The sequence below is a fragment of the Aquarana catesbeiana genome, linkage group LG02, assembly GCF_042186555.1.
Source record: "Aquarana catesbeiana isolate 2022-GZ linkage group LG02, ASM4218655v1, whole genome shotgun sequence".
Classification (NCBI taxonomy): Eukaryota; Metazoa; Chordata; class Amphibia; order Anura; family Ranidae; genus Aquarana; species Aquarana catesbeiana.
Genome location: NC_133325.1, coordinates 391,467,179 through 391,490,782, shown reverse-complemented (window position 1 = coordinate 391,490,782; position 23,604 = coordinate 391,467,179). Strand labels below are relative to the sequence as shown.

The 23,604-nt window shown below is 42.5% G+C and overlaps 1 protein-coding gene across 3 annotated transcripts in view; it reads right to left on the bottom strand.

Moving 5' to 3' along the window:
- STYXL1 (serine/threonine/tyrosine interacting like 1) overlaps window positions 1-23,604 on the bottom strand; it is a 43,492-nt gene that overhangs the window by 17,197 nt on the left and 2,691 nt on the right. For all 3 annotated transcript variants that reach the window (XM_073615207.1, XM_073615205.1, XM_073615206.1), the window contains exons 2-6: window positions 22,239-22,345; window positions 20,401-20,462; window positions 12,370-12,469; window positions 12,141-12,274; window positions 8,597-8,742 (exon numbers count right to left, since the gene is read on the bottom strand). In XM_073615207.1, coding sequence (XP_073471308.1) covers window positions 8,597-8,742; window positions 12,141-12,274; window positions 12,370-12,469; window positions 20,401-20,462; window positions 22,239-22,341 — 545 coding nt within the window. In that variant the 5' untranslated portion in view covers window positions 22,342-22,345. The remainder of the gene's footprint in view (window positions 1-8,596; window positions 8,743-12,140; window positions 12,275-12,369; window positions 12,470-20,400; window positions 20,463-22,238; window positions 22,346-23,604) is intronic.

The following is a 23,604-nucleotide window of genomic DNA, read 5'->3' as shown; positions in this document are numbered from 1 at the left end:
GCCAACTTGCTAAAAACATATTGAGATTCGTTAATGACTTGCAGAGTTTTTTCTTTGAATCCCCCTAGTATTGGTCTTTGTAGCATTGTGTTAAAGTGCGTGTAAGCACTAACAATGAACGTATCTTATTTTCTTCCTTTTGGTTTGTTTAATATACAATACCTTCTAAGTCTAGTGTGACAGTGCTTTTCCTCCATAGATACAGTACAGTGGATGAGCTTTGTCATTCTGGGACAGGCATTGTGTTATTGACAGGATCACTAGGAATAGTTGAAAGGAAAAAAAGACTTAAAAAAGAAAACTAATGCAGCCACCATATCTAAAGGACTGGTACTCTGCAATATTATACATTTTTTGATCTTGGGTTTAGACACACTTTAAAAGCATGGCTGCAAGTTTACACAGCTTTGATACTGTGTTAATGTTGCCTGCCTCAGGCACTTTAGCCTAGGTTCACACTAAATCATGTTGGAATCGCACCAAAGTAGCACACAACCCTTTTCCAAAATCACATTGCACTGCTGTAAACAGGCATCATTGAAAATAATGTGATTTCCATTGTATTGTGATTCTGTTACTCAGGTTGCATCTGCGGGTTTATTTTAACTAGAATCATAAATCAAGCCATTTTTTGCGTTACTTTCACTGACACCGTACACAAATAAAATTGATGTCATTTTTCTCCCACAAATAGAGGTTTCTTTTGGTGGTATTGATCACCACTGCGTTTTTTATTTTTTGTGCTATAAACAAAAAAAGACCGACAATTATGAAAAGAAAAAACACAAAACAATATTAAAAAATAAAAAAAAAATCCCAATCCTAATGCCCAGTACACACGATCGGAAATTCCGCCAGCAAAAGTCCGATGTGAGCTTTTGGTCAGAAATTCCGACCGTGTGTATGCTCCATTGGACTTTTGCTGGCGGAATTTCCGCCAGCAAAAGATTGAGAGCAGGTTCTTTATTTTTCAGATGGAAAAAGTTCCTATCAGAAATTCTGATCATCTATAGCAATTCCAACGCGCAAAATTCCTACGCATGCTCGGAAACAATTCAACGCATGCTCGGAAGCATTGAACTTCATTTTCTCGGCTTGTTGTAGTGTTGTACGTCACCGCGTTCTTGACAGTCGAAAGTTCAGAGAACTTTTGTGTGACCGTGTGTATGCAAGGCAAGCTTGTGCGAATTCCGTCGGGAAAACCATCCAATGTTTTTCTGACAGAAATTCCGATCGTGTTTACAGGGCATAAGCATATATTGAGTGGTTTACGCAAACGGTATAGTGTCTACAAACTATGGAATATACTGGCACTTTTATTTATTTTATACTAGTAATGGCGGCGATCAGCGACTTATAGCGAGACAGCAATATTGCGGCGGACATTCTGACACTTTTGACACTTTATGGGAAGCAGTGACACTAATACAGTGATCTGTGCTACAAATATGCACTGTCACTGTACTAATGACACTGGCTGGGAAGGGGTTAAACATCTAGGGCGATCAAATGGTTAACTGTGTGCCTAACCAGTGTTTTTGTTTACTATGTGCGCTGCTTTTACTAGGGGAAGACATATATTCTAGTCCCTGCTTTGCAGCAACATAGAATCCATCCCTTCCCCCCTGTCAGAACAAGGATCTACCTTGTTTACATAGGCTGATCCCCGTTTTGTGTAGTTTACCGACGATCGGCAGGTGCTGGAGGACACTGAGTGCCCGGCACCCGCAGATCGGCTCCTGCTGTAAATTATTACAGCAGGAGTGGCCTGCTGCAGGGGGAAGTGCGGGATTACACACATTATATATATATATATATATATATATATATATATATATATATATATATATGTGTGTATGTGTGTGTGTGTGTGTGTGTGTGTGTGTGTGATCTGGCGCACGGCTACAGCCCTGTAGCATTAAAACTGCTATGGGGTTGATGGCAAGCGGTTAAAGTATAAAGCACAAATACATCAGGAAACAACAGTTAATATGTTGGTGTTATTTGCACCAAAGAGAACTTAAAGCGGAGTTCCACACAAAAATGGAACTTCCGATTTTCGGAACCCTCCCCCCCTCCGGTGTCACATTTGGCACCTTTCAGGGGGGAGGGGGGTGCAGATACCTGTCTAAGACAGGTATTTGCACCCACTTCCGGCATAGACTCCCATGGGAGTCTATGCCTCTTCCCATCCCGACCGCGCTGTCTGCTGGGAACACACAGCTCCCAGGAGAGAGCGGGGACCACTAGGGATGCGCAGCGCGACTCGCGCATGCGCAGTAGGGAACCGGGAAGTGAAGCCGCAACGCTTCACTTCCTGATTCCCTCACCTAGGATGGCGGCGGCAGCTGCCGAGAACCGAGCGGGTTCTCGGCGTCCCCTGCCGACATCGCTGGACCCTGGGAAAGGTAAGTGGCCATGTATTAAAAGTCAGCAGCTGCAGTATTTGTAGCTGCTGGCTTTTAATGTTTTTTTTTTTTGGCGGTGTGGGTGAACCCCCGCTTTAATATTTTTTTTTTTTTGGCGGTGTGGGTGAACCCCCGCTTTAAAGGGGTTCTAAAGGCAGAAGGTTATTTACACACACACACTAGTAGAATATATATATATATATATATATATATATATATATATATATATTATTATTATTATTATTCAGGATTTATATAGCGCCAACAGTTTACGCAGCGCTTTACAATATAAAAGGAAGACAATACAGTTATAATACAATAAAATACAAGAGGATTAACAGGGCCCTGCTCAGAAGAGCTTACAATCTAATAGGGTGGGGCAGGTGGTACAAAAGGTTGTAACTGTGGGGAATGAGCTGGTGGAAGTGGTAGGAGATTAGTTGGAGACGTGATAGGCTTTCCTGAAGAGATGAGTTTTCAGGGATCGCCTGAAGGTAGCAAGAGTAGGGGATAGCCGGATAGATGGAGGTAGCGAGTTCCAGAGGATGGGAGAGGCTCTGGAGAAATCCTGGAGACGAGCATGGGAGGAGGAGATGAGAGAGCTTGAAAGCAGGAGGTCTTGAGAGGAGCGGAGAGGTCGATTTGGATGATATTTGGAGACAAGATTAGTGATGTAGCTTGGGGCAGAGTTGTGAATGGCTTTGTATGTTGTGGTTAGTATTTTGAAATTAATTCGCTGGGTGATTGGGAGCCAGTGTAGGGATTGGAGGAGAGGGATGGCAGACACTGAGCGGTTGGTAAGGTGGATAAGTCTGGCAGCAGCATTCATGATAGACTGAAGAGGGGATAGCCTATGGAGAGGTAAGCCAATGAGAAGGGAGTTGCAATAGTCAAGGCGAGAGATAACAAGGGAGTGAATGAGGAGCTTGGTGGTTTCATTTATTAAAAAGGGGCGAATTTTAGAGATGTTACGGAGGTGAATTCTACAAACTTTATATATATATATATATATATATATATATATATATATATATAATATTGTGACTTTGGGAGATGTCTAGCTCAGTGATAGATGCGTTTTAAGTGAGTTCACAGCCAACAGGAACTAAGGTTTAAGTGCGTAGTAGCCCACTTTTATTGAAAGTAACAAAAAGATGAAAGTTCACACAAGCATTTGGTTTCCCACACAGGGGTTCTTCTCCCAAAAATAACAACTGAAAAATGCCAATCCACCTGGGTCTTAAGGCTCGCTCAGCCTTGGGCGCAGTTCCTTGCTGCACAGGCCCACTCCTGGCCTCTAGGAAGGGGCTCTACTGACACCACAGGCTTCCACACTTCTCCAATACTCACGGTCCCCTCTGGTCCAAAAGACTCTCTCTTCCAGTTGTCTCAGCTATGGTCTCCCTGACTCTCTCAGTCCACCGACCTGGAACCTCTCCCACATGGAGTAACATCTTAAGGATATTGCCTGAGTTCTTAACCAGTAGTACACCTCTCTCCTGTCTGCAACAACTGCTCCACCACCGACTCTTGTCCCACACACACTGAGCAATGCTGAGCTCTGCCTTATAACGGGTGTGTGCACCTGGACACACACACACAACCTGCAGAGCTTCTGGAAAACTCAGACACATGACTGAAGACTCCATCCCTCCCAATGCTTTTTGAAGTCTTCAAGTTTCCAACCCCAATCCGGATTTACATAATCCTGAGAAAACTTAAAGCATAGTTTTCTCTGCTCACCGATCTTTTGCTGGAACTTATCAAATTGCTTCTTTGAGAATCCTGTGTCCATTTTACGCACATTTTCACTAAGATATATATATATATATATATATATATATATACTCTGCATTCAGCGTAGTCTATATATATATATATATATATATATATATATATATATATATATATATATATATATATATATATATATAATCAAATACACTGCCACTAACTAACCTGCCTAATCTAGCTCAATCTCTCTATCTCCATCCACTATAACACACTATACGGTGCTGTGTAAGCAGCCTTATATAGTGTGGGGCGTGGATTTAGTCCCCTTGAGCCATGATTGGCCAAGGGCACCCTGCCTTTGGCCAACTATGGCTCTCGCTGAGGAGCCTGCTGTGATTGGCCAAAGCATGCAGGTCAGGTGTATGCTTTGGCCAATCATCATACAGCAATGCACTACAGTCTTGCAGTGCACTATGCATGCATTATTTGCCGCGAATGCCCCATAAATTTCGCTGTTCGGCGAATGGGCGAACACCCAATGTTCGAGTCAAACTTACGTTCGACTCGAACTCAAAGCTCATCCCTACCCATCAGTCTTCAGAAGGGAGGATTGGTTTTCTCTGTTAAGCGCACCTTTCTGCCGGCATGCTTGAGCTATGCGCAGATGGATTACAGGAAGCAAATGCTACATGAATCATCTGCCCGTACTCAATATGGCCACGCCCAGAAATGCTAGGGGGGTGTTTTTCAAAGTGATTTCTCAAAAGCATGGAACCATGGATGAATGGGGGAGTTTCCTTTGAATATTAAAAATGAATTGAATAGCATTTTTTATTTGTGGTGCTCAAATGCAGTGTAGTTCAGCTTCAAACATAAGGTTGCCAGAGCAAAACATGTCAAAATATTACCTCTTGTATTTGTGCTTTATACTTCAATACATCTCTGTGAACTGCATTGTTGCTCTGAGGATCTTTTTCTTTTTCCGTGGACCTATGTTGTCAGCCTAGGCGAGGCCGAGCTATGCAGTAGCGGCTGCGAGTAGATGATAACCTGGGTTCCTAGTGGGAGCAGCACTATTCGTTTCTGCCTAATTTCCTCTTGTTTATTCTAGTTTGAAAAAGATTATTTTAACTTATGGAGAGTGAAGCAGGAGGATTGAAACACCCCATGCAACAGAACGAGTGAGACTCTACTGTTGGGGTGGCATAGAAAACAAATTAGGAGATCTGGATGGTCGCACTTCCGTGAAAAAAGCACCTTTATTGTAGTAAAAAGTTTACAGGTCACATCAAGGTGGATACATAGGACAATTCTAACTAACGCGTTTCACATCATCAGATGCTTACTCATAGCTAAGGAGCTATGAGTAAGCATCTGATGATGTGAAACGCGTTAGCTTAGAATTGTCCTATGTATCCACCTTGATGTGACCTGTAAACTTTTTACTACAATAAAGGTGCTTTTTTCACGGAAGTGCGACCATCCAGATCTCCTAATTTGTTTTCTACTCATCGTGCAGAGCCAGCATCTGTGAGGCTGAGGGAGCATTCTTTTCACGGCTGAACGGTAGTTATCCTGGGAGCGGTTTGATTTTTTCTTCGTTCTTATGTTGGGGTGGATAGCTAGGAACTCAAGAGGCAACCTCCTAAAATTTAGGAAGCCCATGGGCAATTCATCTCAGTAGCATCCACCTAAAACGGGCATATCAATTCTCAGATTAACCTTTTAACTCAGATACATGCTGTAGAGGGTTTGTAAATTCACAAGTTTAACTGTACACTAAAACATTGTAAAACTCAGTACCATGAGATGTACAGTAAAACGTTGGATTGCGAGCAACTTGGTCTGCAAGTGTTTTACTTGACGAGCAAAATATGTTTATTAATTTTAACTTGATAAATGAGTGATGTCCTGCAATACGAGTAGCAATCACTTAAGGACTGGAAGATTTAACCCCCTTAATGACCAGGCCATTTTTTACGATACAGCACTTTCTTACTTTTACTGACAATTACGCGGTCGTGCAACGATGTACCCAAACAAAATTGATGTCCTTTTTTTCTCACAAATAGAGCTTTCTTTTGGTGGTATTTGATCATCTCTGCGGGTTTTATTTTTGCGCTATAAACAAAAAGACTGACAATTTTGAAAGAAAAACAATATTTTTACTTTCTGCTATAATACATATCCAAAAAAAAAATAAAAAAAACCCCTAATTTATTCATCAGTTCAGGCCAATATGTATTCTGCTACATATTTTTGGTAAAAAGAAAATCGCAATAAGCGTATATTGATTGGTGTGCGCCTCTAAGTGTAGCAATATGGTTACATTTAATGAAGGTACAACATTTAGCAACTCGCATGGTTGATGATTAAAAGAGGCACATTAACTATGCAGGCATCCGGGGGAAAAGCTGTCCACATAGACCATCGTCCGCACCGCTGGCTCTCACTGCTGTCAGTCTGAAATCGTGACCGGGAAGACTACCCTGCAGTAGAACGATCTGAAAGGGAGGCTTAAACCGCTCGTCTAGCGCAGCGTAGAAGGGATGATTTCAATGGCAGTGCGGAGGACGGTCTATGTCAGGGGTAAGGAACCTTTTTGGCTTATAGAGCCATGAACGCCACATATTTTAAAATGTAATTCCATGAGAGCCATACAATATGTTTAAAACTAAATACAATTAAATGTGTGCATTTTATGTAAGACCAACACTTTTAAAGTACAATAAGTCTCTGAATTCTTTTTAATAACGTTGTTATGCTGTTACTAACCAATGATGAATAAATTATTTCTTACCATTAATGCGACTTTTCCTGTTCAAGTATTTGATTCTTTTTTTAATCGATTAATCGACTAATTTCAATTAATTATAACTGTAATGTCGTCATCTCCCCCACTGTAATATCCATGTCATCTCCCCCACTCTAATATCCACATCTCCCACACTGTAATATCCACAATCTCCCCACTGTAATATCCACATCTCCCCCACTGTAATATCCACATCTCCCCCCACTGTAATATCCATGTCATCTCCCCCACTGTAATATCCACATCTCCCCCACTGTAATATCCACGTAATCTCCCCCCACTGTAATAGCCACATCTCCCCCACTGTAATAGCCACATCTCCCCCACTGTAATATCCACATCTCCCCCCACTGTAATATCCACATCTCCCCCACTGTAATATCCACATCTTCACCACAATAATATCCACATCTCCCCACTGTAATATCCACATCTCCCCCACTGTAATATCCACACCTCCCCCACTGTAATATCCACACCTCCCCCACTGTAATATCCACATCTCCCCACTGTAATATCCACATCTTCCCCACAATAATATCCACATCTCCCCACTGTAATATCCACATCTCCCCCACTGTAATATCCACATCTCCCCCACTCTAATAGCCACATCTCCCCCACATTAATATCCACATCTTCCCACTGTAATATCCACATCTTCCCACTGTAATATCCACATACCCCCCCACTGTAATATCCACATCTCCTCCACTATAATATCCACATCTCCCCCCACTGTAATATCCACATCTCCCCCACTGTAATGTCCACATCTCCCCCACTGTAATGTCCACATCTCCCCCACTGTAATGTCCACATTTCCCCCACTGTAATATCCACATCTCCCACCACTGTAATGTCCACATCTCCCCACTGTAAAATCCACATCTCCCCACTGTAATATCCACATCTCCCCCCACTGTAATATCCACATCTCCCCCCACTGTAATATCCACATCTCGCCCCACTGTAATATCCACATCTCCCCCACTGTAATATCCACATCTCCCCCACTGTAATATCCACATCTCGCCCCACTGTAATATCCACATCTCCCCCACAGTATCCACATCTCCCTCCACTGTAATATCCACATCTCCCCCACTGTAACATCCACATCTCCCCCACTGTGATATCCACATCTCCCCTATGATTGTCTGCTTGCTTACCACTACACAAGCAGGCAGATCCACGAGCAGTTGAGGCGGGTGATGATGACATCAGCGCGCCGCTCACCTAGGCCGCCGCCGGGTGTACCAAGATGGCCGTCGCTCTGAGGCTAGGCTGAAGCCACCGCCTTTCCTATGGGCTCAATCCGTGGATCGGCATACCACGCAATCCACAGATTAAGAGGCGAGAGCCACATCTGGCTCGCAAGCCATAGGTTCCTGACCCCTGGTCTATGTGGACAGCTTTACCCCGGATGTCTGCATACTTAGATGTGGTTGTGGAACGAGTTTAAATGATACAAGCACATTTCCAGAACAAATTAGGCTCGCTGTCTAAGGTTTTACTGTATATTCTGATGCAGAAGCTGCATAATCTGCTACATAATCAGTTCAACTGCAGAATTGGTGAACTGAACTCAACACTGACAAATTGAGCTCCACGAAATTTAGTAGTAATTTTTACTTACAGTTGTGTGGGTTCTAAAGACACATTAACCTCAGACTTAATCTTCAGGTCCTTTTGAATGTGATGGTCATTTGCTTGGCGATGATCTCCCATGTACAATAAACCCGGTATGATTTCAATGGGATATGGCTGAAAATCATCTATTTCCTAGAGGAAAACCAAATAGTTGTTAGTCTTATGCTGTTTCTACCCATGCATATCCTTCCTATCCACTGAAATATTGATCACTTAAAGTGGAACTAAACCCATCACTTTAACGGTTTAAAAAAACATCACCAGCATACTAGGAATGCTAACTGTCACATTTGCTTGTGCTTTCAACCAAACTGTCAAACCACCAAATTGCTGGAGTTACAACTGATCACATGTGCAGCACCATAGCAACTGCAGATCAAACAGAGGCTAAGATGGCAGCTTCCTTGGCTGAAAAGGATAGGTAGGTTTAGTTTCGCTTTAAGCCCGGGTTCACACCTATGCGAATTAGATGCGGCTTACACCGCATCTAATTCGCAGGACATTTTAAAATACATTCATATGAATGCATCTGGTTCACATATGTGCGTTGCATTCGCACTGCGCATTGCGCAAAAAACGTGTGCGTTTTTTGGGCATTGCGGTGCGAACTACAAGCCTATTATCTCCTATGGGAACACATCTGATTCGCAGATGCATTGCGTTCTGAACAAGGAATTTCTACTTCTCCTCACTACACCTCCCCCTCTCCCCCCCTCCTCCCTCCCCCTCTCCCTGCTCTCTAATCCTGAGCAAAAACGCAATGAATCCTTTGAACAGGAGATTTTTATCTCACCAGTGAAACCTGAGCTTCAATTCGCACCGCACAAGTGTGAAACAGGGCTAAAATCTAATTACGCAATGACCGCTTTACAAACATATTCAGCAATTGCACAGGCTTCCTTTTTTTATTTGGAAAGTTTAGCAGACATGTTGAAAAACTGGATCAATCAAACTTAGCTATATAAGTGTATGGTGAAATATGTTTTAGGATACCTGGCCATTAAAAACACAGTAGTTAATTTAATATATCCAGGCATGCCACTGCAAATATGTCCTATAATGCTACCGCTTGCTTCCCTTTTGAGAGCAATTATTATAGGCCCAGTCTCATTAAAAATGATTTATGGTGAAACATTTCTCCAGTCTCATTTACTCTATTTGTTAATAGGGCTGTTGCAACATTTTAACAAATCACACAATGAAGGGCGGTAGCAGGGGGCTGATCTGTGTGAGATAGCATATGTACACAAAGCAAAGGTCAAAAAGGCTACTGCACAGTAAAGACTCATACACACGGATTTTCGTCCAGGAATTGTGTGATGACAGACTGTTGCCCTAAAATCTGACCATTAGTACACTCCATCAGACAATTGTTGTCCAACTTTCTGACAACAAATGTTGGTTAGCAGGCTAGTAAATTTTCGGCGGACAACGGTCTGTTGTCAGATTTTCGTATTTTGTGTACACAAGTCTGTCACACAAAAGTCCAAAGTACAAACACGCATGCTCTGAATCAATGCTCACCAAATATGACATTAGCAGAAGGTGCCCAAAGGGTGGCGCTCAAGAGCTGAAATTCCACGTAGTACGTCACTACATTCGTGTTTGTTGGCCGATAATTGTGTACCGTTTGTATGCAAGGCAAGTTCCTGGCACACGCCCTTCGGACAAAAGTCTGACGCTTTGTCTGCCGAAAATCTGATCGTGTGTATGAGGCTTTAGGATGAGCTCAGGCATGTTTGCAACACCACGTGTCCGTAACTGCCAGGAAGCTAAAACTCTGCAGCGCTAATCACAGGTAGTGGGACATTTCCCGATCTGTGCAGCCGTGGATGAGGATATGTCTCACTGCCTGTGATTTGTGCTGCTAAATGTCAGCATCCTGGCGGGCACGGGCACGTGGCGTTTAGAACACGCCTGAGCTCATCCTTACTGCACAGGAACTGGGATGTGGGCCAGGATTTTAATTCAGGTAGTAGATGCTGTGTGGTGCTTGAACAGAGGACTCCATTCTTCTGGAGACATAAGTGGATGAAGTCATGTCAGGAGGAGCACAATGATCTCTGTGGGAGATAATAAACATCTGTGTAAAGCCCCTCTTTCACACGAGAGGTGCAATTGGTTCTGCCTGTCTGTTTTTCAGGGGGGCCAGATCGCCCCCCCATTCTCCTCTACCAGTAGTCTGATGTAACCAGACTTGTGTCCGTTTACACCTCAGATTCAGCAAAAACAAACAGAAGGGGATTCATTCACCTCCTAGACAAGATTGGAGAGCAGTCGGGCATAAAAGGATCGGCTGTCCATTTACATCCGACTGCCCATAGAGTAGGGCTGGAAGATTTTCTCCAAAAAAAAAAATCTGCAATTTAAAAAAAAAAACTCGATTCACTATTCAAATTGAGTTTTTTTTTCTTCACCGCGCCGGTCCTGAGGAGCTGCGGACAGGAGTTTTTAGGCGATGCCGTGGCTTCGGCCTGATCCACGGCGTCCGGCCTCGCGGACTAGGCCAAAGCCACGACCTCGCCTAAAAACTCCTGCCCGCAGCTCCTCCGGACCGGCGCGGTGAAAAAACAAAAAATCTAAAAAAATCGATTTGCTTAAATTTTGAATCGATTTGACCTCTCAACTCGATTCAAGATTTAGATCGATTTTTTTCTCCAGCCCTACCATAGGGCAGAGTGGGCTGTGTCCATGCCAATATAAGCGGAGCGGACACTGACCTGTCATCCAGCCTCTCCGCTCAGTTCAGCAGGGGATCATCAGACAGATTCCCTGCTAAACAAAACTGGATCCGGCCCATGTAAAAGGGGCCTTATGCTTACAAACGTATGTACTCACTTTTTTCAGTGTCAGTGTAATTTCTTCACTGAAATATTGACACTTTGGGCCAAATTTGGACATTTTCACTTAGGCCTCTTTCACACGAGGGATCCGTATGTCCGTTTTTCATCCTTCCGTTTTCGGATGAAAAACGGACATACATGTATCCCTGTGGAGCGTCGGATGTCAGCGGTGACATGTCCGCTGACATCCGACCCACTCCGATCCGAAAAGTGTAACGGAGGAAAACCCTACTTTTCCATCCGTTTTCGGGTCGGATGGGGTGACGACGGTCACAGTCTGTCATCATCGATCCCCCATAGGGGAGAGCGGCGCTCTGACAGGACTGTCGCTGCACAGTGTGCAGCGATGGACCTGTCATCTTCCTGCTCAGTGGGGATTGGCGGAGCGATCCCTGCTGAGCAAGCGGGTGTTCACAGGGCGGATCATCACTGATCCACCCCGTGTGAAAGAGCCCTTAGGGGTGTACTTTGAGGGGACAGCAAGTTTACACTGTTATACAAGCTGTACACTCACAACTTAACATTGTAGCAAAGTGTCATTTCTTCAGTGTTGTTACATGAAAAGATAGAATAAAATATTTACAAAATTGTGAGAGATCTACTCACTTTTGTGAGATACTGTATTAGTTTTGCTTAATTTTGTGATTTGTGTGAAAATATTGATATTCTATTGATTATGACATTTACCTGCGGCATCCAAAAGACCTTCTGTGATCTGAAGAAATGGTAGTAGCCGGAGAATTCCTCATAGCCTCCCTTGAGCACCAATACAGAATTATGGCAGACTTGTGAAATCACCTTTGCACACTCCAGAGCCTGGCCTGTGGAAGGTTTCGAAGTTAACCCTTTAGTACACCATTACAGCTTGACCATAACCATAGCAATACAACTAAGCTAATATCAATGGTTTTCCTACTTTCTCCATCCAAGGAATTGGTCCGACTATCATAAACAACACAGTATTTCATGCAAGCCAGCTCAATAGATTCAGGTAATAAGAAATTCATATCTTCATCCTATGAGAAATCAGATATAAAAATATAGAATTACTTACAAAGGCCTTCAGTGTCAAAAGAACAAAACACAACTGATTATGTAATTGAAGTGAATATTTATATTATTTAAGCCGGCCACAGTTCAGGAGGAACTGTCCGAATTTCAATCCAGCTATGGACAGGCTGGTTGTACTAAAGTTGATTCATCAATTGACTTCAGTACAACCAGCCTGTCTGTTTTTTTTGCCAAATAACTGCTGGCAGCTACAGCCACAGGTTGAAAAAAAAATTCCCCCATTAACACATCCGAGGTAGATGGGGGAATCATTCCCACTGAGCTATTGTGTTCTGACAGCTGGGAGATTTCCCTACCATTCAAATACAATGATCAGCACTGCTGGCTATAGCCTACAGCCCCGACTGAGCGCCATTTATCCTACAGGTTAATTGCACAGAAGTCAATCGGTAGATCAACTTCTATACAACCACTGTCCCCATACATGGATCGAAATTCCAGTCCCTGCTGAATTTCGATCAATGTATAACAAGCTTCAGAGAATGTGAAGTCAAAGAAACTAGTTTCACTATTTGATAAGAGTATGTGTGTGTGTGTATATATATATATATATATATATATATATATATATATATATATATATATGTTATCTCCAGTTATCAAATGTGGCTCTGAACATCAAATTGTCTATAGTTTTTTTATGTATTTAATTGTCAGAAAAATTGCCATGTTTTCTCTTAATGGCATTATCTGTTTATTAGGGACATTAGCTGCATTGCTATTCACCACTAAGGACATATCACAAGAGAGAACAAAGGAGGGCAAGGACCCCACCGTCCCCCAGAGCTACCGCCCCATCTCCCTTCTCAATTTAGACATAAAACTCCTAGCAAAAATTTTAGCCAATAGACTCAAACACATTGTACCAAATATTGTCCATCCTGACCAGACAGGCTTCATAACCGGTAGAGAGGCCAGAGACAACTCCCTTAGAGCAATACAACTTATACATTGGGCACGCACCCGTCCAGATCCTCAACCTTATTTGATCTTATCCACTGACGCAGAAAAAGCGTTCGACCGTGTTGATTGGTCATATTTGACAGCGGTACTTACGTCATTAGGTTTAGGCCCACGAATGCTGACATCCATACTAGCATTATATGCTACACCCTGCGCACAGGCCAAAGTTAATGGGACTCTCTCATCTCGCTTCCCCATTGGCAATGGCACGAGGCAAGGATGCCCTCTTTCACCCCTGCTGTTCGCTTTGGTATTGGAGCCACTTCTCCGATCTGTGAGATCCAATCAGAACATCAAGGGACTAAAGGTGGGAAATATGGAGCACAAGCTATCGGCTTATGCCGATTACATTCTATTCCACTTATCAGATCCCCTGATCTCGTTGCCTAACCTAATGCAGGAACTGAAGATCTTTGGATCAATATCCAATTTTAAAATTAACCTCTCTAAATCGGAGATTCTTCCTATATGCTTAACTCCCCAACTGACAACAAACCTTCAGACGGCTTTCCCCTTCACTTGGACCTTGTCCCACTTAAAATACTTAGGCATACGACTAACCGACCGTTTTGACACCCTGTATATGACCAACTACCCACAACTACTGGCCACGGTGAGAGACGACCTTTCGCGGTGGACGTGGACTGCCTTTACGTGGCTCGGTCGCGTAAATATTATAAAAATGAACGTTTTACCCCGCATACTGTTTTTCTTACAGATGCTACCGATCCCCCTACCCAAAACATTTTTTGATCAGCTGGCCAAAATGCTTTCAAATTTCATCTGGAACTCACGAAAGCCCAGGATAGCTTTGCGTCTGTTAAATCGTCCTAAGCGGACAGGTGGTTTGGGTATCCCAGACGTAAAACGTTATTATCACGCTGTAGCCCTTCAGAGAATTCTGAACTGGCGTTTCCATACAGAATCTAAACCCTGGGTTAACTTAGAGAAATGCCTGGCTGGTAGAGACCTGGCTTACGCTCCGTGGTTGCCGCGGGAGTGTAGGGGGCTTTCTGAAGCAACTTCCCCGCTGACAACTCAGGTTCTGTCGGTTTGGGACAAAACAAACTTATTGCTGAAACTAGCTCCCCCTATATCCCCGCTGGCGCCGCTGGGTGGATTCCAATGGTTCCCTCCAGGCGAACAAATGGCATTTTTTGGGTCATGGCTAGATGATGGAGACGCTAGCTGCGGTAAATTCATGAAGGATGGTAAACTCATAAGCTATGAAAGTTTACCAGTAGGACGCAAAGGCCCACAACTCAATTTTTGGAGATACAGACAGTTGCACCACTTCTTTGAGAAGCATATTCATCTGATTAGAGACCCGTCTACACCCACTTCTTTCGAACGCCTCTTCACAGATGAAGAGCCAGTCTCTCACATGGTGTCGGAGCTGTATCAACTTTTGGGAGAGGCGGACCCCCATACGAAACCCACATATATTCGTAAATGGGAAGCTGATCTAGGACACGAACTTACAGATACACAACTGCACCATCTTTATTATATGACACATTCATCCAAGAAACGAATTATAAAATAATGTCTCGCTGGTATCGTGTGCCAGCAGATTTAGCTCGCATTTACCCCTCGGTTTCGGATCGCTGTTGGCGAGGATGTGGGCACCGGGGAACTCTTTTGCACATATGGTGGACCTGCCCTGTAATTAAGCCTTTTTGGGAAGATATAAAAGAACAGATAAAAACTATATTAGGACTGGAGGTTCCTTTCTCTCCCGGGCACTTCATATTGCATATACCCGCATCTTCACTTAGACCATATAAAAAAAGTGTATTACCACACCTGCTGAATGCAGCTAGACGACTTCTCCCAATTTACTGGAAGAAGTCCAACATCCCTACAAGGGAATAGTGGATTGCAGGGGTGAATGCAATACGTGAGGCTGAGGAGTGGATAGCGACCTGCCAAGGTTTGCGAGAGAAACACCTAGCAAAATGGGCACCCTGGAATGAATTTTCCCCAGACCCACGTTGGGTCCCATCCAGCTTGGATGCAGCTTTATTAGAGTTAGCAGATCCCTCACTAAAAGCTCATAGATCAGTAGGTGCTGAAAGGTAGGGACATCGGAATTTGGGTAGTTGCTGTGGATTGGCCCTGATTGATGTGACGGATGCATGTGCCATGGTGCGCCTGGCGTGGACTCAGACGGCACGTCCCTAAAGAACACAGGTATGTTTAGCCTGTTCCACCCTGCTCCCCCCTTTCCCTCCCCCTCCATTTTCTTTTCTCCTTTCTTTCCTGTTTATCTGGTTTATTTTATAAACAGTGGATTGTGTTATTGATTTTAAGTTGACGGACGGTGGGACCTTCACGTGAAGCTGCCCTATGGGTAGCGTAATCACAGTAGTCCTTATCTGACAAGCATACTGTTAATACTTAACGGCCCCTTTATGTGGGATGGAGGTGGAGGGTGGTATGATGGAGGCCTTAGGGCCCCCCCCTTCGCCTCACCCGTGGGCCGAAGATTAAGTTATTTGATGTTCAGATAAAAGACTTACCTTCCCAGCTCAAAACTAACTCAGGCTCTCAAATAAGGTCCCGGAGAGCTGATAGATTAAATGGAGGCTTCAGTAGCCTTAAAAAAAAAATTGGAGGGTCTCCCCGTCCGACACACATTATTAGACTACTTGATATGTGGTCTGAGGTTGTAACATCCTGATCATATTTGCCTTAAACGAATCAGGTGGTTTTATTGTACTTACTGGACCCTGCGAGGTCGATTGCACAAACGTTTCTTTCTTTTATATATATGGATATGTTTTGTTATCTCTCTTTTTCCTTTTTTTTTGTGTTTGTTTATGTCAAATAACAATAAAATAATGATTTAAAAAAAAAAAAAAAAAAAAAAAAAAAACAAGAGAGAACAAACACAGTCTGCCAACTAGAGCTGGCCATAGATGGATTGAAATTCGACTGGTTCAGCAGGGACCGGCTACATTTTGATCGATGTGTGGCTGTCCCTTTTTGACAGAACTTGATTGATAGATCGATTTCTGCTGAATGGGAATGTTGGAAAACGTTTGGCGGTTAGTGGCTGCAGGTGCTGATCAGTGTATTCTGAGAGCAGAGAGTCCCTCTGTCAGAATACAATGTCCCAGCAGAAGGGGATTCCTTTATCCACCTCGTTTAGTAGATGGAGGAATCGGTTCATTTTTTTTTCAAGCAGCCCGCTGACTGAATGGAAAAAAAACAAAAAACGAATCATCTACGGCCGGCTTTAAAGCTGAACTCCAGACAACCAGCCTGATACACACTTTAAATACAACAGATGGGACCTGTGCAAACAAGTGTACAAACCTAAAAAGGGTCTGTACAGTATTTCTGTCTAGACAGCCTTGGGATATGCACAGCCTTGTCAATTAGTACAGGCAAGCTCATGACCTGACTTTGCTCTACTGCAGTCTAGAAAACAAAGCCTGGTCACCTCCCCACCCCCCAGCTGTGATTGGACAGTAAAGGCACAGCAGTTCTAGACTGTTACCTCTCCACTTTTACCTCCTATTAGAATGCGCCACTGTATGTGCACTGCAGGACAACTGATTGGCCCGTAGTGCTGTCTTTCCATTTTTCAGTCTGAGTGTTGCTGTACAACAGATTACAAGAGGATGATCCCAAGTAAGAATCAAGTATTTACAATATTATTATTTACAAGCATTTAAAATATATATTTATTATATTGTAATAAACACATAGCAGCATTTTTTGTTACCTTCCTTGAATTTCGTTCTATGTTATAAAATTCTTTGACAACAACAAAAATGAACTAGAGCAATATTTTTAACGGACATGGTTTATCACATTAGAGGTTAAAGCCTTGTACACACGCTTAGGTTTTCAGACGACCGAATGTCTGTTTTTTTGTGGCATGCTAGTCTCATGTCGAAAGTGAAGAGGTTACTCACAATGCAAAAATTTTCATACGTCAGGATTCAACTTCGTAAGTGACGTATTCTGTTGAATAGTTTTGTATGTATTCTTTTGTTTCTGAGCATTCGTAGTCTTATGCCCCGTACACACGGACGGATTTTCCGATGGAAAATGTCCGATCGGAGCGTGTTGTCGGAAATTCCGACCGTGTGTGGGCTCCATCGGACATTTTCCATCGGATTTTCCGACACACAAAGTTGGAGAGCAGGAGATAAAATTTTCCGACAACAAAATCCGTTGTCGGAAATTCCGATCGTGTGTACACAAATCCGACGGACAAAGTGCCACGCATGCTCAGAATAAATAAAGAGATGAAAGCTATTGGCCACTGCCCCGTTTATAGTCCCGACGTACGTGTTTTACGTCACCGCGTTTAGAACGATCGGATTTTCCGACAACTTTGTGTGACCGTGTGTATGCAAGACAAGTTTGAGCCAACATCCGTCGGAAAAAATCCTAGGATTTTGTTGTCGGAATGTCCGAACAAAGTCCGACCGTGTGTATGGGGCATGACTCTTAAGATTTTTTTCGTATGAAAACTGTACTGGTGAAACAAAAATCAGACACTGAGTTCACATCCGACAAAAATCTTGTAGTCTGCACATCCAGCTTTTGTCTGACGAAAAAGCAAAACCGGCTGTCGAAAGCGACGTACTAACGATCTGAAAATCGGCAGACAGCTTGTCATACTAATTTTTCCATCCGTATCGTGTGTACGGGCCTTAACAAACATATACAGTATGTACACATACTGTATACATAGTAATTAGTGTTCATTACCTAGATTACAGTGTCTGTATAGATGGTGGGCCAATATTTAGGATGAGAAAGGTAGCAGAGGGTTCCCACTTGATAAAAAAGTTTATGACTACAGAATACACAACCAAAATGTAAGCCAGTAAAAAACATGCATAAAGAGCAGATACGTTGGAATGTGAATGAGCTGGAATTGTGACTAGGAAATGTATGGTCAACGCTGGCCAAGCGGTTAACACGTCCTTCACATACTTCAAGCAGTTTAGAGGTCATATGGTGGTTTTATAAAGAGTACTGTCAATGTTCTCTTCTACTGTCTCAATCCATGTACTGCTAATAAGCTGTGAACATGTTACACATGTTCTTTTCAAAAATTGAAATCCTGCTGGATCAATCTATCTATCTATCTATCTATCTATCTATCTATCTATCTATCTATCTATCTATCTATCTATTTTCCCATAATTCTGTGAACTCTGATCATAAACAATGCTTCAGATCGGGACTGCAGCCTCCTGCCAAAAATTCTATGCATCTTTCTCCCTCAGGTTGTGTTCCACTTATATAGCTCTCTTAGACATTTTGATTTTAGAGAGTGTGTAATGTGCAAAGTGTGGTCACCCACAACACCAAACCTGAATTTGACATTTTTCACTGAAACACATTCTGTAATGTGAACTCTTATTACTAATGGATAATGCAATTTGCTCGGTCGCAATGCCTGTACACTGTCTTTGTAAATAGGATCACATGATGCCAATTTCGGAAAGACTACAAACAGGGCCGGTGCTAGACTATCCTGCGCCCTAGGCAAGATCAGCTACTTGCATTCCCCCCCCCCCCCCCCCCCCGCCGCCCCAATAAAAAGAACACTTTAACATTTTTAAAAACAGTAGAAAATGTAGAAAATTATCTAGTATATAGACAGGATAGGGTAGTAAATAGACAGGCTAGGGTAGTATATGGACAGGCTAAGGTAGTATATAAACAGGCTAGGGTAGTATATAAACAGGCTAGGGTAGTATATAGACAGGCTAGGGTAGTATATGGACAAGCTAGGGTAGTATATAAACAGGCTAGGGTAGTATATAAACAGGCTAGGGTAGTATATAGACAGGCTAGGGTAGTATAGGGACAGGCTAGGGTAGTATATAGACAGGCTAGGGTAGTATAGGGGCAGGCTAGGGTAGTATATGTGGGCAGGCTAGGGTAGTATATGGACAAGCTAGGGTAGTATATGAGGCAGGCTAGGGTAGTATATGAGGCAGGCTAGGATAGTATATAGACAGGCTAGGGTAGTATATGGACAGGCTATGGTAGCATATAGACAGGCTAGGGTAGTATATGGACAAGCTAGGGTAGTATATAGACAGACTAGGGTAGTATATGGACAGGCTAGAAGTCCAGGAGAAGCTGTCAGGGTATGCTGGAAGCTCTGGTTCCACAACAGCTGGCAGGTGACAGGTCCACTTTGCAGCTCATAGCTGGCCTCCAGCCTCCACTCACCACATCCCGGGCTATGACATTGAAGGTCCCCCAGGGCCAGGTCTTCCTCAGCACATCTGTACCCGGCAGGGACACCCTCACACTGACCCTGAACAACAGAGTGATGTCCGTGTGCAGAGCAGAAACATGTCCTTCGGGAGCAAGGCATGGCCATCATATTTCCCAGCCAGCTGCTGCCCAGGAAGTGGAGAGGAGAAAGTGCAGGTCACCGGGGAGGGCCCGAAATGAATACCAGGCAGAGCAGCACTGTTTATGCCGGCTAATGGGACACCTGGGGAATTCCAACTACAGAGACCCCCAGATCTCCTCAGTCCAGGCTGGAAAATGTGGCAACCTTAGGTGTGGCGGGGGAGCAATCACTGGAAAGATGCCCTTTGTCTGTGTCTCTCCCTCCCTGCAGCAGCTAAAAGCTGACACAGACACAGGGCATCATTCCTGCGATTGCTCCCCCCTCCCTGTCTTGCTCACAACTGGTTTTCCCTACTGTTCGGGCCCCCTGTGTGCCTGGTCCCCCAACTGGATGCCCACTATCGGGAGCCGGGGGGGCGACGAGGAGAAGGAAGAGGTGAGGCAAGGGTTGGCTGAGCCCCTAGGTGGCAGTGCACTGTAGGCGGCTGCCTAGTTTGCCTAGTAGTAGTGCCGGCCTGACTACAAATCAGTAAACAGCATAATGTACTAATTTACCATTTACTATCATTACCTGCTTCACTCTTCTTGCAGTAATAATGTGACTTTCATTATACTCTCGTTTGGAACGGGCATCTAGAAGGCAACGATGCACAATTAAAAAGTAATATGAACACAAAAGGTAATGTATTTTAGACTTCCTAAACATTTGTTCTCATCCAGGTATTATTTTAAACAGTATTAACTGCTAATAAATGTAGTAAATAAATTAGGCAGCTTTAAACAAAAGGAGAGCACAATTTGCAAACCTTTCATACAAAGTCTCAAGACCCTGCAATTTCTATAAGCCATGCTGGGAATGCCTTTTTTTTATTTTAAGGCCCCATGCACACAGGTTATTTGCCCAACAATACTAAACGCCTTTCCTCCTGGCAGCAGCATTTTGGCAGAAAAAACGTCAAGCGCTTAAATGGTAATTCATTTCATTGGCCAGAATAATATTTTATTCTGGCTATAGAAATCAATTAACACTCAAGAGCTTAAACACCTATGTGTGCATGGACAAAGGCTAACACAGAAGGGTGTTTAGAGGCAGAAAAAAAACACCAGACGCCCCTTAAAGCAGTGTTTTTAACGCTTAGTGTGTATAAGGCCTATAATACCATCTGCGTATTCTCTCCCATAATAAACCGCCACTATGATAAAGAAATCAATATAGAAAAATACATACTTTAATACTTTTTTTTTTTAACTTGCCTTATTTATTTTTTATATTTATATATATTTTTTTAGCATTCTAATGCTCCCTTTATACCCCTGCCAAATATCCCATGCCAACATTTTAAAAGACATCATTAGTAGCTGTTTTTTTTTTGTTTATTATTCTCTGCTGGCCCACCGATGATGCATGTGCCAGATCTATGTATGTTCTGTTCGAAATCTGGTGCAGTTTATTATTTATACAATGCTATGGTGTTAGCAACACGAGAGTGATCGCACTAGCTGACAACCTCGTTGCTGAAGGCATAGCAATGTATAGACAAATAAAAGAAAATAAGGCCTTTCCCCGAGATCTCACAAGACTTTACAAAACCTTGAGAGATCTCACAGTTTATTCACAAGATCTCTGTGGAAGGCACAGGTGACGTAGCCTTCCCAGGATGAGGCTGTGAGGCACTGACTATATCACCAGTGCCTCAGAAAACAGGAAGTAAAAGTAAAAAGATACATAAATTGTAAGTTTTGCTAAAAATCATATCTTTTACATTTGACTTGAATATGTGTGCATGCACCTGTGATTTCTACGCTAGGGGGAGGTTCTTCTTTAAAATGTATGCAAAGGCAAAACTTTTTTTTTTTGTTTCAGATATAGATGAGCAGGGTTGGATCCTCTGTCAAATGTTTATTGCTGTCTCCCCTCTACTTGTCCTGTGGGCCAGTGTCACAGAAACAGAAAATTATGGAAAATTAAACATTTTAAAGTTGTCACCAAAAAGTGAGGTTAAGTCTTTCAATGTGGACATATATTTTGGTGACAAGTGTAAAAGCAGGGAAATTCCTCTCACTTCTTGTGACGTCTCCAGAAAGTGACTTTATCCAAAACTAAAAAGAGTTTGGGCTATACATACACTTTAATGATACACACATACATTACTTACCTAAAAAAAATAGGGTACCAGAGACCACTCTGTACCGGAGAGTAAAATCTGTTGTCATGCAAAATCATGTAACCTGTCGTATTTTTTGTTTTTTCTTTTTTGTTCTTTTTTGATTATGTATAGTGTTTGATATGATCATTTTATGATCGAAAGATGTTATGTATATACAATAAATATATTTTCTAATCTACCTACATGTGGTTGTTGCCTACAAAGTCCCAACGAAGGGGAATTCTCTTTTCTCATTACTTACCTAAAAGACATAAATAGTTTGGTTCAGCAAGTCTAGAGAACTTGGTTGACTGGTTCAAGATGTTGTATAATTCTGTTGATGTGCATAATACCAATTCGCCCATGTTTCTGGAACAGAGAAAAAAGTTTTTACATTTTTTAAAGTAAATCTAAACTCTAATTTGGCTTGTGAAAGCACTGTGTATCTTCCCATGTCAGCACTGCAGTTCTGTGCATTTTGAAAAAATATAAAATAGGAATTTTTTTTCTGTGTTTCAGTGCATTGGGAAGCCCATAGAAGTCAATAACATCAAAACGCATATAATATACGTTATCGCATTGGCAACAGGTATTAACAAGGTTTTGTCAATGGCTGTGAACTCAATCCACTCCAAATTCTGCATTAAAAATATGAATTACCTAGTTTTGGTAGGTACCCGCGTCAACTTCCGTCGAATGACCTAGGCCAGGGGTCTCCAAGCTTTCTAAACAAATGGCGAGTTTACTGTTCTTCAGACTCTCTGTGGTCAGTGAGAATAGAAAATGCTTTGGCATCAATGGGACTATACAATGCTTTATCATTGGTATTAGTGGGAAGAATGGTGCCAATTGCTGGTATCAAGGGAAAGAATAGTGCCCTACCATTGATGTCAGTGGGAGGAATGGTGCTTCGTTATTGGTGTCCGTCTGAGGAATATTCCCTTGCATTAGGAGGAGGACTAGTGCCCCATCATTAGAGTAAGTGGAAGGAATAGTGCCCCACTGTTGCTGTCCAAGGCCTGGATAAAGGCAAGCAAAAGGCCACAGTTTGGAGACCACTAACCTTGGCGATTAGGGCTGAAACAACTAATCGATTAATCGACAACTAATCGATTGTGAAATTAATCGATTACTATTTTCATAATCGATTAATCGGCCAGTAACATAATGGGGTTAAAAAAAACTAGAACTAGCCCTTTGTAGTACAAAAAGAGCAAATAATCGCTACTGTAGATATTACTTTCACTGTTCTACAGTAAAAAAAATTAACCCCTTATAGTAGCGATTATCTGCTTTTTTTTTTTTTTTGTTCTATAAAGGGCTAATTTTAGTTTTTTTAACCCCATCATGTTACTAAACATCTTAGACCTGTTTCACATCTATGTGTTTTTTGGTGCTTTTTTGCAGAAGCGCACTACAGTTCATTTACATGGTTTCCTATGGGACATGTTCACATCTATGCTTTTTTCAGCCACTGTGTATTTGGAAAGGGTCAGGGACTTTTTTTTTTAATGCAAAAACTGTGCTTTTTTGGTTCAATATACTTCAATGGAGAAGCTGCAGAAAAGCATTTAATGTGTTTTTGCAGCAATTTGTGTTTTTTAATCTGCCCAACAACAAATTGGCCA